The 21,665-nt window shown below is 42.7% G+C and overlaps 1 protein-coding gene across 1 annotated transcript in view; it reads right to left on the reverse strand.

Annotated features, from left to right (window-relative positions):
• LOC126335601 (PDF receptor-like) overlaps positions 1 to 21,665 on the reverse strand; it is a 383,334-nt gene that overhangs the window by 71,268 nt on the left and 290,401 nt on the right. Inside the window, exons 8-10 of the mRNA XM_049999054.1 lie at positions 16,261 to 16,363; positions 11,263 to 11,383; positions 8,195 to 8,264 (exon numbers count right to left, since the gene is read on the reverse strand). Coding sequence (XP_049855011.1) covers positions 8,195 to 8,264; positions 11,263 to 11,383; positions 16,261 to 16,363 — 294 coding nt within the window. The remainder of the gene's footprint in view (positions 1 to 8,194; positions 8,265 to 11,262; positions 11,384 to 16,260; positions 16,364 to 21,665) is intronic.

Here is a 21,665-nt window from a genome sequence, read left to right on the forward strand (position 1 = left end):
TGGAAGGAAATCAACCTTGTTCTTTCCATAGGAAGCGTCCCAGCATTTGCCTCAAGTGGTATAAGGAAAACCTACACCTGGACGCCCGAATGGGTACACGAACGTCCATCCTCCCAAACGCGATGTAGTGGCTTACCATTGTACCATATCGTTTCGATCCCTGAAAGCTAATGTTTGATTTAGTATAGTATGAAAGAACTTGGCTGCTTTGTTAGTCTACATTCACTCTTTAAAAATTATGTAATAAAATATCTTTTACGAATGCATAGCTTTATACAGAAGCAGTAGAGGCAGGCTGTATACGGAAGCCAAAAAGTACTTGCAGGCTAACCGGATCCTTTTCAGTGTCAGTCATCCCGAATATACGATCCTCATAAGGGACAGTAAACAAAGTAACATTCAAGTAGCATCGATAATTCTTAAGACTCAACGTCATCTGTTCTTATTGTTGCTTACATAATCCGGAGGAAACTATGTGCAAAGTTTTGGGATTCAAGTTAGCAATCGCACAACGCGCTCTACTATTTGTGGCATAAGCAGCTGAACCGCAAGTAAGTGTGGTTACATACCAAAGCCTCAGACATCATACAATTGGAACATGATGTGGAGTCCCATCGCATCGTCAGTAGTATCACAACCAGGACGATAGCTGGGTTGCGATGGGGAAGGGCAAAACGCTGTTTGATTTGGTTTCTTCTGTCGGAGGACTGGCTTAAAACTCTCCACGCTCGTCTATCTTGCTCAAGCCTATTCATCTCTGCATAACTACTGCAAAGCACATTTATTTATATCTGTTCACTTAATTCAAGCCTTGGTCCCCCTGTACAATTTTTACTCCACATACTTCATTCCATTACCACACTGACGATTCACTGATGCCTCAGGGAGTGTCCAGTCAACAGATTTCATCCTTTAATCAAGAAGAGCCATAAATTTCTATTGTCTCCAGTTACATTCACTACCTCCTAATCAGTTCTTCGATCTTCCCATCAAAAATTTTCTGGTGAACGATTTATTGATCACGTATCGCTTCTTTACATGGGTAGATTCATACAAATACCTTCAGAAACGACATCTTAGATCTATATTTGTATTCGATGTTATGAAATTTCTGTTTTCAGAAATATTTTTCTTGTGGTTGTTAGTCTGCGTTTTATTTGCTCTCTACTTCAACCATAGTTGTTTGTTTTCCTGATAGCATAATTCATCGACTCCGTTTAGTGTCTCGTTTCCCAATGTAATTCCCTCAGGATCACTTGATTTTATTCGACTACATTCCGTTACTCTTAATCAATTTTTATGCATAATCATCTTATAAAATTTGTCTAGAAATTATCCATTCCGGTCCACTGATCCTGCAAGTTCTTTGCCGTCTCTGGTAGAATTAAGTTATGGCCAGACTACAAAATTTGTATTTCTTGTGCTTGCGCTTTGATTACCTTTCATAATTTCTCATTATTTTCTTTTACTGCTTGTCCATTGTACGCACAGAATCAGACCTAGGATACGTCACAACTCTTACCACTTTCTCCTCATCTACTGATTCCCTATCATTTCTCCAACATTTATAATCGCTGTCTGATTTCTGTAGAAGTTGCTGGTTATCTTTCGCTCACATTGCTTTATTCCTTCCACTTTCATAATATGAAAGAATATACTCCATTTATTTTTGGAAAAAACTATCTTTAAATCGACAGATGCTATAAATGTGTACTTGTCTTCATCCATTCTATTTTCTACGATGCGCTGTAGGCTAAGTATTGTCTGGCGTGTTCCCATACTTCTCTACAACAAAACCAATCTCCCAAAACGTCAGTTTCTATCACAGTTTTCTTTACTGTATAGACAAGGCATGCTATTATTTTCGAACTATTACTTGTGATCCTGAAATATTCCCACCTGTCATCGCCTGTCGTTTTCTGAATCGATATTACTACGTACTAATTTAAGTCTATCGGTGATTCGTCTGCCTCATATATCTTGCACACCAGGCGAAGTAGTTTTGACACAGTTGGCTCTCTTGAGTATCTCAATAATTCTGAGAGGACGTTGTCTACTCCAGAGGACGTGTATCGACTTAAGGGTTTCAGTGCCTTATACCTCTCACGTTACCTTCACCAACTATTTTTTTTTTTTTTTTGAGTCATCAGTCTTCCGACTGTTTTGATGCGGTCCGCCACGAATTTCTTTCCTGTGCCAACCTCTTCCTTTCAAAAGTAGCACTTGCAATCTACGTCATCAATAATCTGCTGGATGTATTCCAGGCACTGTCTTCCTCGACGGTTTTTGCCCTCCTCTGCAGCTCCCTCTAGTAGCACAGAAGACAGTCCCTGATGTCTTAACTCATGTCCTACAATACTGTCCCTTCTCCTTGCCAGTGGTATCCACATATTCGTTTCCTATCCGATTCTGTGCAGAACCTCCTCATTCCTTACATTATCAGTCCACCAAATTTTCAACATTTGTCTCTGGCACCACATCTCAAATGCTTCGATTCTCTTCTGTTCCAGTTTACCCACAGTCCATGTTTCACTACCATACAATGCTATGCTTCAAATTTATATTCTCATAAGTTTCTTCCTCAAATTAAGGCCTATGTTTGAGGGCAGTAGACTTGTCTTGGCCAGGAATGCCCTTTTCTCCAGTGCTAGGCTGCTTTTGATATCCTCCTTTTTCCATCCGTCATGTGTTATTTTGCTGCCTAGGTAGCAGAATTCCTTAACCTCATTTACTTCGTGACCACGAATCCTGATGTTAAGTTGCTCTTTGCCCTCATTTCTGCTACTACTCATTACTTTCGTCTTTCTCCGATTTATTCTCTATCCATATTTTGTACACACTAGACGATTCATTTCATTCCGAAGATCATGTAATTCTTCTTCACTTTCACTCAGGATAGCATCTCCTTAGTATTCCGTTTCTATAATATTATCTTCATGTTCGTTTGACTAGTATATATCCCGCCCGCCTTTCAGCCATCCATTCTTTGCGCACTAATGCCAGGCAAGCGCTTTATATCCATACAGACATATTCTTTTCTATACACATGTGGGCGAGCCCATGTGTTGGCAGTGTTGTAGTCGGCCAGGGTCGCTGAGCGGTTCTAGGCGCTACAGTCTGGAACCGCGTGACCGCTACGGTCGCAGGTTCTAATCCTGCATGGATGTGTGTGATGTACTTAGGTTAGTTAGGTTTAGGTAGTTCTAAGTTCTAGGGGACTGGTGACCACATAAGTTAAGTCCCATAGTGCTCAGAGCCATTTGAACCATTTTTGGCAGTGTTGTAGCGGATACTTTTAGAAGTGTCTCTGGGAAACCGTTACACATCCTTCATAGTGTCCCGACCTTTCACAATGATATTTCCATATTTTGGGGCCCTTAAACAAGACAGTCGCGGTCGTCGATTTCCTTCCGACGGGGCACGCGGGGGTAGAATCATAGTTCCGTAGGCAGCAGCAAACAATTTTTCATTAAGCACTGACCGTCTTCTCCCTCAGAAGCGATTCCTTTTGAAATAAGAAACAATTTATACGGCTTTTTCATCTGTCTCGTTTTTCTTTGACTGCTTCTTATATGATCGGGTTATGAAATTTATCTCTTATCTTCATATAACGCATCTGAAACCTGGTGTCTTCCTGTATATGCCGCCTAGAAAACCTTCTGTGAGGCAAGTGTTGGCAATGAGTAAATACTTTATGTGCAAAATTCTACCCGTCTACTTACGCTATCCTTTCTTTCCCCTAGTTCTCCCACTACCATTCCTTCTCTTCCCTTGCCCCCTATCGATTTCGAATCACAATGAAATTTTCATCTAGTTTATCTTGATTATTTACTTCATCTCATCACTTGCAGAGCCAACAGGCACATACAACTTTCGCTATTGAAGTGGGTGCTGGTCTCGTGTCTTCCTTGGATATGATAACGCTTTCACAATCCATTTTTATTTTTTATTCAGTTCCTGAAGAGGGGCAGCAGCCTTTTCAGTACTTGCAGGGGCAACAGTCTGGATGATTGACTGATCTGTCCTTGTAACACTAACCAAAACGACCTTGCTGTTGTGGTATTGTGAACGGCTGAAAGCAAGGGGAAACTACAGCCGTAATTCTTCCCGAGGGCATGCAGCTTTACTGTATGGTTAAATGATGCTGGCGTCCTCTTGGGTAAAATATTCCGAAGGTAAAATAGCCCCCATTCGGATCTCCAGGCGGGGACTACGCAAGAGGACGTCGTTATCAGGAGAAAGAAAACTGGCATTCTACGGATCAGAGCGTGGAACGTCAGATCCCTTAATGGGGCAGGTAGGTTAGAAAATTTAAAAAGGGAAATGGATAAAGTTAGATATAGTGGGAATTAGTGAAGTTCGGTGGCAGGATGAACAAAACTTCTGGTCAGGTGTATACAGGGTTATAAATACAAAATCAAATAGGGGTAATGCAGGAGTAGGTTTAATAATGAATAAAAAAATAGGAGTGCGTGTAAGCTACTACAAACAGTACAGTCAAGGAATTATAGTGGCCAAGATAGACACGAAGCCCATGCCTAGTACAGTAGTTCAAGTTTATATGCCAACTAGCTCTGCAGATGACGAAGAAATTGATGAAAGGTATGATGGGATAAAAGAAATTATTCAGGTAGTGAAGGGAGGCGAAAATTTAATAGTCATGGGTGATTGGAATTCGACAGTAGGAAAAGGAAGAGAAGGAAACATAGTAGGTCAATATGGATAGGGCTAAGAAATGAAAGAGGAAGCCGTCTGGTAGAATTTTGCACAGAGCATAACTTAATCATAGCTAACACTTGGTTCAAGAATCATAAAAGAAGGTTGTATACATGGAAGAATCCTGGAGATACAAAAAGGTATCAGATAGATTATATAATGGTAAGACAGAGATTTAGGAACCAGGTTTCAAATTGTAAGACATTTCCAGGGGCAGATGTGAACTCTGACCACAATCTATTGTTTATGAACTGTAGATTAAAACTCTAGAGTTTCAGGGAGAGCATAAGGGAACAATTGACAGGAATGGGGGAAAGAAATACAGTAGAAGGCGAATGGGTAGCTGTGATGGATGAAGTAGTGAAGACAGTAGGCAAAAAGACGAGGTCTAGTAGGAATCCTTGGGTAACAGAAGAAATATTGAATTTAACTGATAAAAGGAGAAAATATAAAAATGCAGTAAATGAAGCAGCCAAAAAGGAATACAAACGTCTCAAAAATGAGATCGACAGGAAGTGCAAAATGGCTAAGCAGGCCTGGCTAGAGGACAAATGTAAAGATGTTGAGGCTTATCTCACTAGGGGTAAGATAGATACAGCCTACAGGAAAATTAAAGAGACCTTTGGAGAAAAGAGAGCCACATGTATGAGTATCAAGAGCTCAGATGGAAACCCAGTTCTGAGCAAAGAAGGGAAAGCAGAAAGGTGGCTGGAGTAGATTGAGGGTCTATACAAGGGCGATGTACTTGAGGACAATATTATGGAAATGGAAGAGGATGTAGAAGAAGATGATATGGGAGATACGACACTGCGCGAAGAGTTTGACACAGCACTGAAAGACCTGATTCGAATTAAGACGCCGGGAGTAGACAACATACCATTAGAACTACTGACGGCCTTGGGAGTGCCAGTTCTGAAAAAACTCTACCATCTGGTGAGCAAGATGTACGAGAAAGGCGAAATGCCCCCAGACTTCGAGAAGAATTTAAGAATTCCAATTCCAAAGAAAGGAGGTGTTGACAGTTTAATAAACCATAGATGCAAAATAGTAACGCGAATTACTTACAGACGAATGGAAAAACTGGTAGAAGCCGACCTCGGGGAAGATCAGTTTGGATTCCGTAGAAATGTTGGAACACGTGAGGCAATACTGACCTTACGACTTATCTAAGAAGAAAGATTAAGGAAAGACAAACCTATATTTCTAGCATTTGTACACTTAGACAAAGCTTTTCACAATATTGACTGGAATACTCTCTTGCAAATTCTAAAGGTGGCAGGGGTAAAATACAGGGAGCGAAAGGCTATTTACAATTTGTACAGAAACCAGATGGCAGTTATAAGAGTCGAGGGACATGAAAGGGAAGCAGTGGTTGGGAAGGGAGTAAGACAGGGTTCTAGCCTCTCCCCGATGTTATTCAATCTGTATATTGAGCAAGCAGTAAAGGAAACAAAAGAAAAATTCGGAGTAGGTATTAAAATCCAGGGAGAAGAAATAAAAACTTTGAGGTTCGCCGATGACATTGTAATTCTGTCAGAGACAGCAAAGGACTTGGAAGAGTAGTTGAATGGAATAGACAGTGTCTTGAAAGGAGGATATAAGATGAACATCAACAAAAGCAAAACGAGGATAACGGAATGTAGTCGAATTAAGTCGGGTGATGCTGAGAGAATTAGATTAGGAAATGAGTCACTTAAAGTAGTAAATGAGTTTTGCTATTTGGGGAGAAAAATAAATTATGATGGTCGATTTAGAGAGGATATAAAATGTAGACTGGCAATGGCAAGGAAAACGTTTCTGAAGAAGAGAAATTTTTTAACATCGAGTATTGATTTAAAAGGTATTCGTATGGAGTGTAGCCGCGTATGGAAGTGAAAATGGACAATACATAGTTTGGACAAAAAGAGAAACGAAGCTTTCGAAATGTGGTGTTACAGAAGAATGTTGATTATGTGGGTACATCACGTAACTAATGAGGAGGTTTTGTATAGAATTGGGGAGAAGAGAAGTTTGTGGCACAACTTGACTAGAAGAATGGATAGGTTGATAGGACATGTCCTGAGGCATCAAGGGATCACAAATTTAGCATTGGAGGACAGCGTGGAGGGTAAAAATCGTAGAGGGAGACCAAGAGATGAATACACTAAGCAGATTCAGAAGGATGTATGTAGCAGTAGGTACTGGGAGATGTAGAAGCTTGCACAGGATAGAGTAGCATGGAGAGCTGCATCAAACCAGTTTCAGGACTGAAGACCACAACAACAACAACATTCAGTATTAGCCTACCTGCGCCGAGACACCGTTAGATTTTGTATTTATATCCGAGCACTCAGTTCACGAGAACTGCTGTCCATTCTGTCATCAAACTTCACTAACTTCCACTATATTTAATTTCAACCTATTGATTCCCCTTTTAAATTCTCTAACCTACGGACCGGATTAAGGGGCCTAACGTTAAATGTTCCGAACTTTTCAGTGCCAGTTTCTCTTTTCCTAATGACATCGTCCTTTTAGGTAGTCCCCGTCCGGAGATCCGAATGGGGAATTACGTTACCTCAGAAACATTATATCCAAGGGGATGCCATCATCATTAAGCCATAGAGCAGAGGTGCGTATATGGATGAAATTTCTGCCTGTTGCCCCTGCAGCTGCTGAAAACACTGCTCTCTTTCAGGGACCACAGGTTTGTCTGGTGTCTCCACAAATACCCTTCCGTTGAGGCTGCGCCAGCTGTACGTCTCTTTGATCGTAGAGGTACGCAACTCACCACATCTTGGTCTGATCCATGGTAGAGTACGTCACAGTGCATGAGATATTGTTCAAAATTGAAGGATATACCATAATAATAGAGTCATCTGCCCCTTGAAACTTATACGCCTGGGTTCAAAATAATGACAAGTATCGTACTAACACTTTGAACGAGCATCTGTCTTCGAAATAATGATTTCCAGAAATGAGTAACGACCTAGCTTTTACGCATAAATGTATTTCCGGATACAGATCACTGTGCTGTTTGTCAAATCAAATCCATTCTCTGTCAGGAGACAGTTTAGTGGAGGAATGCAGTGGAAATACCTGATGGAACACGTCTGTATATTTTTTTACTAAAAAAAATGCTGAATTAATACTACAATATTTAAGAAATTCCTAACTGCTGATTTTAGAAATGTTTTTCAAAGTAATCGTATTGGAGTGTTTAGAAAGTCACTTTTCTGCTACTTATCTTCCCTACGTTAAGTTCTTCGTAATCCCACACTGTGTAAAGTTTGAATTTTTGTTGCCAGACGTTAAATGTAGCTTGACTAAGCAAGAGTTTCCAATATTACTCAAGTGAAATAACATCTATATACGGATTTCACCATTGTTTCATATGAGAAACAAGTTAGTATAATATGAAAGCAAAAGTACTAGGGGTAGTAAGTGTTTTAATGAATTTGTGGTTTATAAAGGAACGCCTAAGTTAATATTATGTACTCACCAGGATAACTCCCAACCGCGGACCCTCCAGTATCCAAAAGTACGGTGTTAAATTGTATCCCCACCAACATCTAGAAAAGAGACACACAGTGAAACCATATCTCACAGCACCTAATACATATTTTGTTTTTAAATAAAAGAATCTGTCATAGGTGGTTTTCACTGTGCTATGTTTAGTGAAGCAAGATGCTTGCAAATATGTAAATGTTGTCCTCTCGTTACACAACTTCACCTGCCGTCATTACTGTATCGGAGGCAGATACCCAGGTTAGCTTGATCTGGACGTGTGCTTATTCCACAGCATAATAGTTCTTTCAGTCTCTATGTATAAAGGGAAAAGTCCCAACTGACTGAGGTTTTTTGAAATTCCATCCCCATGTGCTTGAAATAGGGGATGAAATGTTTTTCAAAACTGTTAGTATTAGGGCAGTTTTGAGGGCAGATCTAGGAAAACGTATTTACTTTGTCGTTCAGAAATAAAGAAACACGTTGTACAGCATTTTTGGAAATTTGACCCTGTGTGGGTGAAACAGAGGTTGAACGGTTTTTGAAACTAAATTATTATTAAATGTCTACTGAAGTATTTTTAAAGCTACATCTATGAAAATAGGTAATTGGTTTCTCGGTTACAAATAAACAAAATACCCGTTTCACTGTTTGTGAAAATGCAGCCTCTATGGGAGTGAAATAGGGCCAGAGTGATTCACTGACTCACCATCTCGCAACCCAAACACCTAAGGACAGAAGTTTGAAATTTGGAGTGGATTCGGAAATTACAGTGTAGGCATCGTTTAAGAAGGGATAGTTCGATATTCCACTCCCAAGGAGATGAAATAGGGGATAAGAGTTTTTTTGAAAATATGTCGCTATTAAGCAAATTTCAGAGATAGAATTACGGAAACTAGTGTTTGGTTACTCAATCAAAAATTAAAAAAATATACGTGTTCCAGCATTTTTGGAAATTCACCCACTTAAGGTTTAAATAGCGGGTGAAAGTCGTTTTGGAAATGAATCGTTATTAATGAACTACTAAAGCATTTCTAGAGCTACGTATATGAAAACAGGTATTTCACTTCTCTATCAGAAATAACAAAAAATACATGTTTCAGTGCTTTCGGATATTAGCCACGTAAAGGAGTGAAATAGGGAATGAAAAGCGCTATGAAATTATTTCATCACGAGACATTTTCAAAGCTAAATCTACCGAAGCTAGTATTTGGCTTCTTTGTTGTAAATTTAACCTCAGACGGGGTGAAATAGGGGGTGAAAATTGTTAAGAAAATATTTATTTACATGTTAAAGTTAATCTAGGGAAAATGATATTTCACTTTTCGGTTCGATATAAGGAAATATTTCTTAAAAGGATGGAAATTCTTATGGAAATGTCACCACAAGAACGCAAAAGGTATGCTTAACAATAACGTTGAGCTCCAGTTACAAGAATCTCTTTTTGGTAAGAAATTAAATTTGAAAAAGACCATGCTTCTACGACCTTAATTAGCGTTAAAAGTTTAGAAGGTGTTGCAATTTGTGAATAACTTCAAAATCTGACTAAAGGAAAAAAAATCTATGCAAACCATATAGACTACGTGAGCTAAGCAGCAGGTGCTGAGCTAGTCCATAACAATCTGATGGAGCCCTGCAAAGTCGGGAAGTTCTTTAAAGTAATATTTTAGCAAGTAAGACACTTTTATTCAAAGATAATATATATACGGTAGCTGTACCAGGCAGCCAAATGGAGTGGGAAACGCCTGTAAATGGCATTCAACTTTTGGCCGATGTAACTTGTCCATTTTTTTTCCAGAGGGTAGTTGAGAAAATTGGAATACGATTCCGGATGGTTTGCAGAGTACTCACATGCGCCCGACGTAACGTCTGTAACCCATATGTGGCAGGCTACAGATGGAAGTTATAAGGAAGTGCTACGTTGAATAGTTTTACTACTGTAACCATTCATAGTCAAATGACCTAAGGTTAAATTGTCAAAAAACGTTTCTGGACGGCTACATAGCACATATAAAAGATAAATATTTTTCATTTCTCTTCAAAACCACTTCTCACATATACCGTCATACTGTTACTGCGGCAAACTTAGTACATTTATCGAAGTTGAGTGTTTTGTTTTTGCTTCCAGATAAAATGACAATCCTAGTAAGAGGAGCTTTATTTCGAACCGACAATCGATTTATTTTTGAGAATGAACATCGCTCTCATTTGTTTTCTGTTTTGCGGCCTTTAAATCGAAGATTGAAAGTTTCGTACTAATATAATATCGAATAACTGACCCATATTTAAGGGCGAGGGGAGGTAAGTGAATGATGAAGAACAACCATGTAAGGAAGCTCTACATGTAATATATGTTAGTCCCCTGAGGCTGCATTAGACCTAATCAAGCGAGCCCAATAAATTCACGGATGTGGTTGTCTCAACCGTAAGAGTAACAGAAGCAGTGCTGCCTTGTTTGCGACACACCTTTCTGTTACAGACTGCACAGATACTGTGTCAACACACAGACCTAACCGCACCATTCGCGACATATCTACATGCAGGACAACAAACCCTGTGACTTTTGGTCACTGAGTTTGTATTGTAATATTCTGCGGTTCGGAAATCTAGAGAAAAGTTTTCAAGTACCAAAAGCAGTGGATCCAACATTGAATCGACATTAACCTGGAATTGTGCACAATCTGGGATAATTACCATTGTACGCCATATAAGGAGGAGTGCAGTTAGCAGATGACGACAATGATGATGACAATGATGATGATGATGAAAATGATGATGACGATGATAATTATGATCATGACAATGATGATGATGATGATGATGATGATGATGATGGCATTGAAGACAAGGCCCGGCCGCTGTGGCCGAGCTGTTATAGGTACTTCAGTCCGGAACCGCGCTGCTGCTACGGTCGCAGATTCGAATCCTCCCTCGGGCATGGATGTGTGTGATGTCCAAAGGTTAGTTAGGTTTAAGTAGTTCTAAGTCTAGGAGACTGATGCCCTCAGAAGTCCCATAGTGCTCAGAGCCATTTGAACCACTTTTCTGAAGACGAGGCCTCACCTGTTGGAGCCTCCGAACATGACCGCGGTGGTGGCGGCCCAGGCTGCGGTCATCAGCACGGGCACCCCCCAGCCCAGCAGAGAGTACACCAGCAGGAACGAGCTCTCCTGGAAGACCGTCACTGGAACAGCGCCACATAACTGCGGCCTTAGCAGCGATACTCACATATAAAATCACTCGAAAGCATTAAAACCGCTACATGTAAAACCTAATTCTTTCCTAAATAATCATAAGTATCTCGTTTGACAAAAATAAGTAAAGCATCCAAACGCAATGGCCGACTATCAGTATTATTTTCTTATAGGTGCCCACCATCGGGGGGTAGACAAATGTGATTCTTCAAATTCTCCTGGCGTAGCTGAATACGAAACACGCTCATGAGCCAAAACATTGCACCACTGCCACCGCGACATTGGATGCGGCCTGGTGTCGTTACGGGCACATGATGCGGTAACGAAAGCAGTTGAGCGGAATAGATACGGAAGGAGGTTCTGACTAGAGAAGATATGGACCGCAAATGGCGCGACTGCTACGGTCGCAGGTTCGAATCCTGCCTCGGGCATGGATGTGTCTGATGTCCTTAGGTTAGTTAGGTTTAAGTAGTTCTAAGTTCTAGCGGACTGATGACCACAGCAGTTAAGTGCTCAGAGCCATTTGAACTATTCTTTTTTTTTTACCGCAAATGAGGAAATCCCTTGAGATTAGTGAATCTGACAAAGGGTAGATCATTATTCAGAAGAGACTGCGGACAAGTATCTCGAAAATGGCGAAACTGTTCTAATGTGCACGTGCTACTGTGGTAAGCATCTACGGAAAGTGGCAGAAGTACAGTCAAACTACCACTAGCCGCTACATAATTGGACGTCCATGGCTCATCACAGAACATCGGGTTCGGAGGCTTATCTACTCTGTAAAGTAGGATAGAGGGTGATCTGTGGCATCTCTGCCGAAAGGGCACAACATTGGTGCCCGCACCAGCGTTTCGGAGCAAACCGTTCATCGTACATTGTTGAAGATGGACCTCGGCAGCAGATCACTTCTACGTGTTCAAACGTTGACCCAACGATATCGTCAGTTGTGAGTGAGCGGGCACGGGACGGTCACTATTCGACCGTCGATCAAGGGAAACATCCCGCCTCTGGATGAGATATTAGATATACGTCTGTATGCATCTCATATCCAGAACGCTAAGCATGGCTGGCCCCATGCCATACATTCTGACCCAGGCAACGAACTGGATGAGGAAAACTTGCGATACGTGCAAGAAAAAATGACCCAGGTTCCAAGCCAGAAGCACAATCCCACAATGAGGCAGCTTTCATGAGATAATTAGTAATCGAATAAGCTGGTGGTTGGTATCAGTTCCAGCTACGGTGTTTATTCTTTCGTATGGGCCATTACTATGGAGTAACACTTGGACGCAGCAACAATCTGATGTAATTAAAGTTTACATTATTAGTGGCACTTCCTGGCAGATTAAAACTGTGTGCCAAACAAAGACTCGAACTAGAGATCTTTGCCTCGCGGCGAGCTCTACCATCTGAGCTACCCCAGCACGACTCACGACCCATCCTCACAGCTTCAATTGTGCCAGTAACTCGTCTCCTACCTTCCAAACTTCACCGAAGCTCTTCTGCGAGCCTTGCAGAACTGGCACTCCTGGAAGAAAGGATATTTCAGAGGCACAACCTGGGGAATATTTCCAGAACGATACTGGGTACTTTATTGTTGTTTAATTAAACAGTGATTTAGTCCATATAATATAGGTTTAATTTTTCGTTGTTTGATAAAGCTACATCCGTACAAAGTACGTCGCGCGCCCGCATGCGTAGTAACAGTAGCGCAGTCCTCCACTAATAAACACGAAAACATCAGTTCTGCAGCAGTATCTAAGGATTCTTCAGAAAATTCCAATGGAGATGCAGTTTCTAAAGAAGGCTACACACAGCCCGCTACACTGGCCATACTAGTGTAAAAGTGGATTCCTTATTGCTGTCGCAAAGTCCAAAACATCCCCACCACGCCTGAGGTTTTTTGGACCTCCTACCCCACCGTTAAGCCAGCGCCGGCACGGAGACTTTTCTCTGAACTAACAGAGCGCTCGTCTAATTCGGGCTGAAAGACGCCACCACTCTCCAGGACAGGTTCAAGACCAAACCGAGGCAGGCGATAATTCGTACGGAGACGTGGTGTGGATGTTTTACCAAATAGGCGCGCCTCCACTGACGGAACAGTCTCTGTCAACCTGCAGACTACAGGGCCCCTCATCATACAAGATAGGAGCTGGCGGGTGTAGCTGGCTGTCTAACTAGCAGGCGATAACCCTGGTACTTGCGGAATGTGAGCGCCACATAGAAAGCAGGTGTCGGATGAGTCAGGTCTTTGCTACAATATGTCGATGGTCGTCTCCACAAAGTCAATCATCGAGGTGAACGATGGCTCTAAACGTGCTGCGCACCACGGACACAGGCTGTTGGGAGCAGCAATGACCTATGGCAGACATTCTTCTGCGCTTCCTTGGGACCTGTCTTGGTAATTGAAAACGTACTGACAGCAGCGAAGCACAGGTAACCCTACGTGATTGATGTATTCCCCGACGACGATGTCGTATTTCAGCAGCATAATTGTTCGTGTCTCGGCGCCAGAACCATGCTTCAGGGATCTTGAGGAGCGTTATAGTGATCTCACGTTGATCTCTCGGCGACCAAAATCACCTGATTTAAATATTATGGAACCCATCAGGATCGCTATCGGGCGCCATTACAGCAAACTCAAATCAGTGGTCCACTATTTAAGCGAATTACATAGCTGTGCCTAGATTTCTAATGCCACATACCACCACAAGCCTACCAAACAAGTGTTAGTTCTCTGACACGCAGAATTCGGAAAACGGACACGGTGTCCTTTACTAGGAGAGGAGGGGAGGGAGGGGGGGAGGAGACATAAGTCCAGCGCCAGCTCCGAGGCATACAATTCGTCAGTGCATCCGAATATGGCAACGTGATCGTCTACCGAAATATTGTGCCAGTTGGGCACTGAAATCCGGTGCTTCACACTGGTGTATAATTAATTAGAGTAGCAATTTCCTGTGTCAGGCAGAAATTCCACCAGAGCGAGCTAGTGTTGTTCTTGTTTAGTACTCTTACCATGCCGAGTTGGGTATATAAAGAGCTTGACACCCTCAGGTTTTGAATAATCACTGTGAAGGATACGGAGACGGCACGTGTTTTTATTAGACAGCGTTATTGGCACCTGATCCAATTTGAAATGAGCCACATATTGGGTCAACTGTTCGAGTCGAGTCGTGTTATGTCCTGTGTAGAGGGGCATTTTGAGGTGATAGTATCTCGAAATCTCACTACATGGGAACATGACGGCAGACATGGTCGTCGTCGAGGTTACCGTCGATAATGTCTGGCCTACAGAAGCCAGGAACGCCGCATTGTACACGAAGCACATCGTAACTCCCTCACATCAGCGTCTGCCTTCAGGGAACAGGTTATGTACTCCCTGGAACATTATGTGTCATCTTGCACTATTAGTCGGAAACTAGCAGCACCTCAACCAGGGAATCACCGCCCAGGTGTTGCCTTCTCGTAACACCACAACACGAATAGATTCGTTTGTAGTTGTTTGTTGACTGGGATGCTTGGAGTGATCATGGTGGGCGTCATATTGTATTCACTTGTGTATCGTAGTTCTGGACTCGCACAGATGACCATCGTCGACGAATTGTTACAATGTTTTGGAGGGCAGAGCAGTGTTTCTCTTCGCGTCATCGGGCTCTTAGTGATCGTGGGAAATCTTGATGGCGCAACGAAACGTCACGCAATTCCGTAGTCCTCATGTGTTACCCTACAGTTTTTTTTCTTTCTTCAGCAGAACAATTCTCGTCCTCAAGTGCCATATGCGTGTCTATGGACTGTTTGCTTGATTTTGAGGAATTCTGCAGCCAGCAAGAGCCCCAGAACTATTCCCGATGGAAGATGTATTAGACCAGCTCGTATGTTAACTCTGTTCCAGAGTCAGTATCGAAGATACCAAGGATCTGTTACAAAAGATCTAAGAAAGCTTGCCTGAGAAAAGGATACAATGGCCTTTTGCCGACCTTCCCAACCGAATCAGTGTTTGGATCGAGCGTAGACGGGTTGCAACGTCACAATGATACATGGGATGGCACTGCCAATTTCTTATAAATCTGATTTGTCTCTGTAATCACTGTGGTTTCATCACATACCCTCAGATCCCCTGAAGTCTTTTTTAGTTTCCTCACCTTTTTCTAGATACCTGACCGTTGTCTTCAGGCAGTGTGTTTCAAAACAGTTATTCTTCCTGGCAGTTAAAAATATGTATCTGACAGGGAGACGAACAAGTAACCTCGGCTTTCGAGTGGAATTCTCTCACCAAATGAGCTATCCACGTACGATTCATGATCTTCCCTCAGCGATTTGCTCCTCCAGGCATGGGAGCGGATGTGAATCACATCTGGATACCTACGTCGGCGAGGATAGTCCAAACGGCACACGAGTTCGCGGGTTCGACTCCCGTGCGGGTTCACATTTATAGTCTCCCACGAAATTTCAGAGCAAATCGCACACATCTGCAGAGTGGAAGTTTCATTTCAGAATTACGAAACTGAGCTGGCTTGAACTCAGGCAAAATATACCTCTACGCGCAAACACCGGTTTTCTACGGTAAATGTCGCAGTGAGAATCAGCAGCTAGGTCTGAGCTGTTGCCGGTTAGAGGCTTCTCTCATGTTCTACACGGTGAATGCTTCGCTTCCTGTCTTGACGCAAACCTCGACTGATCATCAGTAAGGTTGGAACGTATTGAAAATTACTATGGAAAATGTGTACCCATAATGACTGATGACTGTTGGTGCTGAGCGCATATACATGGTGTATAACAGTTACAATTGACATGGGTGAAGATATTATAGAGGAAATAATTACACATTTTAAACACAATTACGTATAGAAATAGGAGCTTCACAGACCTGTGACTGCGTTGTGGAGGTAGAGCCCCTCGACGAACATCCACATGAACATGGACGTGCGGGCGTACTCCAGGAGCACATATGACGCCTCGCATAACACAGGCTGGAAGAACAAGAACAGTGATTAATTTAATAAACCTGTGAGCAATTGAGTATCCGGTTCTCATAACATACAATTAGAAAAATCTAGAAAATGGTTGCTTTTTTATTTGCCTATTACGTGTTTGTACGTTTGTAAGATGTAAGGGAAGAGGAACAGGGTAAAACTAGAATGGAGACCCAAGAGTCAAGGGCTTAGATTAGAAAGCTTACAAGACAGCGATGTAGTCTCTCACCCAGACACTTTTAGTGTACAGGATGTCCCAGAAATGTTACGACAAACTACGAGGAGCTTTAGAAGATCTCTTGAGGAACAAATCAAGGATACGAACCCCTGCCAGCAAACGTCATCCAGCGGCACTACAGAGGGTCGAAGACCCACGCGTCTGCCACTAATCTACCCTTTCGGCAGCAAACGTGACTTTGTAGGCTGTTGGACCGAAGGTGGAAGTGTAGACAGGCCTTGTCTCCTGTGAGTGAGGTGATCTCTTGCTTGACAAATGATAGTTTGGGGCACGTTTCTCCATTAGCTGTTTATTTTTCTCGTGGACCGCTCAAAAATCTACTATCATTTCGGTACATAGGAGAAAAGGAAACTAATAATGGTAAATGCGTGTCCGAAATCGTCATCCACCAAAGCAGCCTTGCTTTGTATTTATAGAAAACATGACCTGTCTAACCAACATGTGGCCCCATCTTGTCCTATGGCTTTCGTGGCAATCGATCACTGAATAACGAACACAGCGAGACTTTCCGCCTACGGTCCGTCAGCGTACAAAGTCAGGTTTGTTGTCGAGAGTGTGACCTAGTGGTCGATGCCGGAGTCTACAACTTATTCGCTCTGTAGCGTCCCTGGATCACGATACCGGCCACGGATTCTTATCCTCGATTTGCCCCTCAAGACACGCTCGGAATTTGTCGGTACGTTCCTGGGACAACCTGTGTACATCGAAGAAGCAATGACGGAAATAAAAGAAAGATCAAAGAGTGCCATCAAAAATCAGAGTGAATTTATATCACTGATAAAATTCGCTGGCTGCATTGCTGTTCCTTCTGAGATTCAGTTGGAACTGCAGGGACTGTTGAAGGGAATGAACAGTCTAACAACCAAACACTGTGGTTTGAATATAAACCGAGGAGGAGGAATGTAAAGAGGGTGGCAGAGATGAGACTAGCATTAAACTCAGCATCAAACGTGAGGCCCAAGTAACAGAAAATGTGAGTTCTTCTATCTTGGAAGCAAAATAATGCATGAAAGACGAATCAAAGAGACCATAGCAAACAGACTATTCCACACAAAGACGGTATTTCTCGGTAAAATGTGTCTGCTAATGGCTGACTGTAGCTCCAAAACGCACGAGAATACAGGTCTCACGAGATGTGGAATGGCCTGTGATCATAAGATGCCCTCTCCTTTCGAAACCGTCTAATGACAGGCCGGCGAACGTATTGCAACAGCGCAAAATTGTACCAGAACTAAGAAAGCAGTACGATCTAAAGTCTAGGAATCCAACATGAAAGCCCTAGAGCGGCTACAGAGTAATTTACATTGTAAAGCCGCACTGTGTTAAGCACTTTGTGGGCTGTATACCGCTAAGGGTAACACGACGAAATTCTACACGCGGTACTAAGGTTCTTACCAAGTCATTCAGTTGACCTCAACTGTTAATGCGGAGCTTAAATTGGGCACTCGCAGCACAGTTAGAACGAGGAGGTGGAGCAACGGGATGAGCATTTCGTCCTGCATAGTGTTGTCAAGACCGAGATAAAGGCCACCACTGCAGGGAGAAGAGGGAGATTCCAGTTTAGTTCTGCTGTAGCTCACGGTTGACAGATCACTACCGACATCACTACTCAGTACCAGTCCGGGGGAGACGACAATCAACGCCACCACGTGGGGTGATGTGCGGAGTCCTCGACGTGTCAGTGGTGCTTTTTCACTTTTGCAGCTTCCGAATCATGATCGCCATGGAGATCACCCACTGACCAGTAGAGTACGGTCACTGGGCAGACAGACGTCGCACTAACAGACCACTTACTGACTTAAGAGTTGACGTTTAAAGCCTAGGTGCCACGTAATGGGATGTGGAGACTGCATGGCACTTTCTTGAAAATCCAGTAGACTGTGGCTGCCTTGTTTGTTTATTTACATATAACGTTGCGAAATTTAGAAGTGGTTCACAACTGAGTCGACGACTCATGGAGAGAATATTAAATGAAGGGTTGGTACGTCAGTCTAAATAGATTTACGTCAAAGATAAAGCAAAATAAAATGGTGGAAAATTAATTGGTGGTGACTGTCAGACCTGCTGACCTAACTCCAACTTTTCCACTATCAACAGTTCATCTGAAAAATCTTTCTGCCTCCTTGAACTTCGGAGCATCGTGGGCAGGGGCGAGTGGGGGTGGGGGGTGGGGGGTGGGTGGTGGGGGTTCAGCAGGTGTTTCAACCGAAAAGCGTTGCAGAATTACGGACAGGGAGAAGGCCACAAACGGCAAAGAGGCCAAAAGTCAATTAATTTTTGTATATATTGTGGCATAAAAGAAAAATAAATGCGAGTCAGCCTTCACAGACTGGGACAGCACTAGGCCACAATGCCGGACTGTCCGTAGTAATAACGTTTCCTGGACGCGATTATGACTTTACAAAAGAAGAACACAAAACATGAAAAAACAGTTTGTCCATCCCCCATCGAGTTATAATTTGTCAATGTACGGGAATGAACTGTGAGAGCTAGAGGGGAGGCTTTGTTTGGCAATGAGGGTAAATGAGATTCGAATATAAAGGGCAGCATATTTGGCAACCCTTAAGAAAATAATATCGGCGTTTGGTGTGCAGTCGGCTCGGGGAGCATACCGCGAGCGCACGTAATTTCATCTATCACAGTACCCGTTTGCTCCATCTCCCTACGCAAACAGATCCATGCCGTTATTGTCTATACTCGTCTTACTCCAAGGTAGCGGAGCCACAGCATGCTTTTACCTATGATTGTGGCAGACTTTCGTGCCAATGATGACGAATGATGCAAGACCAAACTGCGGCGTCTAGAGTCTGCGACACAGTGGGCTGCAGAACTTGTCTCCTTTGGTGTCATTGCTTCGGTTAGCGGTTTCCAATGTGGGTTTAATTACACCTTGAGGGGTAAAATGAAATTTTCTAAGGGATAAAAAGTAAACCATTTCATTCTGTTTCAATCACGAAAGTAAATTATTTTCAAAACATCATTGCTATTATCACAATTTCGTAATACTTTAATACTGATTTCATAAGTTATCAATCACTACTTTTTCTGAATTAGTAGCATTAACGCGATGGAAGTTACGGGTGCCTCACATAATCCACCAATAACACACATATGCTGTGCTTTCTCCTGTACATCGCTAATGATAAAAATACGTAATAAATGCTAAATATCTTAAGAGAATGGCTACTCCAGCTTGTAGCTACCAACTGCAGTATTCCAGAAATGGCTTCATTACTCGCTTCGAAACACATAAATTACTAAATCGACAGCACGACACAGGAGTAACTTCAATGGGCTACTGAAGTGCTGTACACAGTGTTATTAGTATTATTAATATTTTATTACTGTTACTATAAATGGCTGTGATCATAGTGAAAGCATTAACAGACTCAAGTCTTCCAGTTTCTGCTAAGTAAGTAGTGCTGCAGTCAAGTGAACAGTAAGTACTGCGCACAGACTTTAACTTGGTTGATTGTAAGTGGGGTTGCAGTGTGCAGGTCAGCAAGTGCCGCAAAGACACACACACACACACACACACACACACACACACACACACAAACTAAATGTAATATATCTTTCATTTTAAAAATAAAAGTGTTCCAAGAAAAGTCTTTCATTCGACAGTTGGTAAAGTTCGTGATAATGTGGGGGAACGGTGAATATAGACAGCACGACGGGGAGGGGGGGCAGGCGATGGCGGGGGTAGTAGCTAATGTCTGGTAGCACTCGGTGGTAAAGCTCTAAGCAAGGGTGGGGACCACTGCCTTAGCTGATTTGCCTCCACCACGGACCCTGCTGCCAGTTTTTCAGGGAAGATTGCGCTGTTCTCTTCCACCGCTTGGTATGCGGAGGGGCGGAAGAGACTTTCAGGCTCTTAAGTTGTGCACTCTGAAGTTGTGCCACTTGAGGACACTACTTCTGAGACAGCGTGGCCAGTAAGGCAGTTTTTGCTCAACCACTTTATTTTCCTTTAGCAGCCAACTCTATTTCGTGCATTTTTAATAACTCGCTTGGCGGTTATTAAAACCATTCTTACCTTATCATCCAATGGTCCTATGCTCCAGGATCCGAAGCAAAATAAGCCAGCGAAAAATGTCCCTATCGGAATACAAAATAGACGAATATGCTCCTGTTTATAAGACTCTGACTGAAAAGTAGGATACCAGCTGCCTCATTCTATCTTACTCAGCCTCTTTAAAAACTTTCTCCAAAATTTGGCATGGGGGCATATTCGCGTGCTTTTTAATATGCAACTCACCTCTCACTCCAACAAGATCCCCTCACAGTAACCCTCACAGTAACCCTCACAGTAACTCGCGAAATTCGTTAGCGGTACATGTGAAATATGTGTACAAATTTGTGTGAATTAACTTAAATATAACTGAAATATATGTGAAAGGTGTGTACGTTAGCAAAGGCACGGGTAAAAAGGTCATTCTAAATCCCTGGATGGCCTGGGTTTCAATCTGGAGGGAATATTGTGTGTGTGAGAGGGAGAGGGGAGGTTGGAGGGGGGAAGAACCATCAGCCTCCTATTGGGGTTGCGGTGATAGCGCGGAGAGAGAAAGGGGAGAAGGTTATGGAGAGATCATGGGGAAGGAGGGGATGGACACAAATAGAGGCGGAGGGCATAAACAGGGGAAGGATGAGGAAGAAATGGATACAGAGGAGTAAGAGGTGGAGGTGGACATAGAAAGGAAGGAGATAGGCAGAGGGGGAGGATGAGATGAACAACGAGAAGGGGAGGAGGAGGTGGAAAAAGAAAGAGAGGCAACATATGGGCAGAGAAGACAGGGAGGAGATGGACAGAGAAAGGGAAAGGAGGAGAAGGGCAGAGAGAGGGTTTAGAGGCAACAGGCAGAGAGTAGGGGGTGGTGGAGGTGGACAGAAACAGGGTAGATAGATGGGCAGAGAGGGGGAAGGTAGGAGACGGGAATGGTATGGGGAAAGGTGTAGAGTAACAGACAGAGGATGAAAGAGTAGATGGACTTATATAAGAACGTAATAAATACATACCCAGGCAATTCCAGGTACTTAGTTATAAGTAATAAAGGGGCAAAA

Source organism: Schistocerca gregaria, chromosome 2, assembly GCF_023897955.1.
Source record: "Schistocerca gregaria isolate iqSchGreg1 chromosome 2, iqSchGreg1.2, whole genome shotgun sequence".
NCBI lineage: Eukaryota > Metazoa > Arthropoda > Insecta > Orthoptera > Acrididae > Schistocerca > Schistocerca gregaria.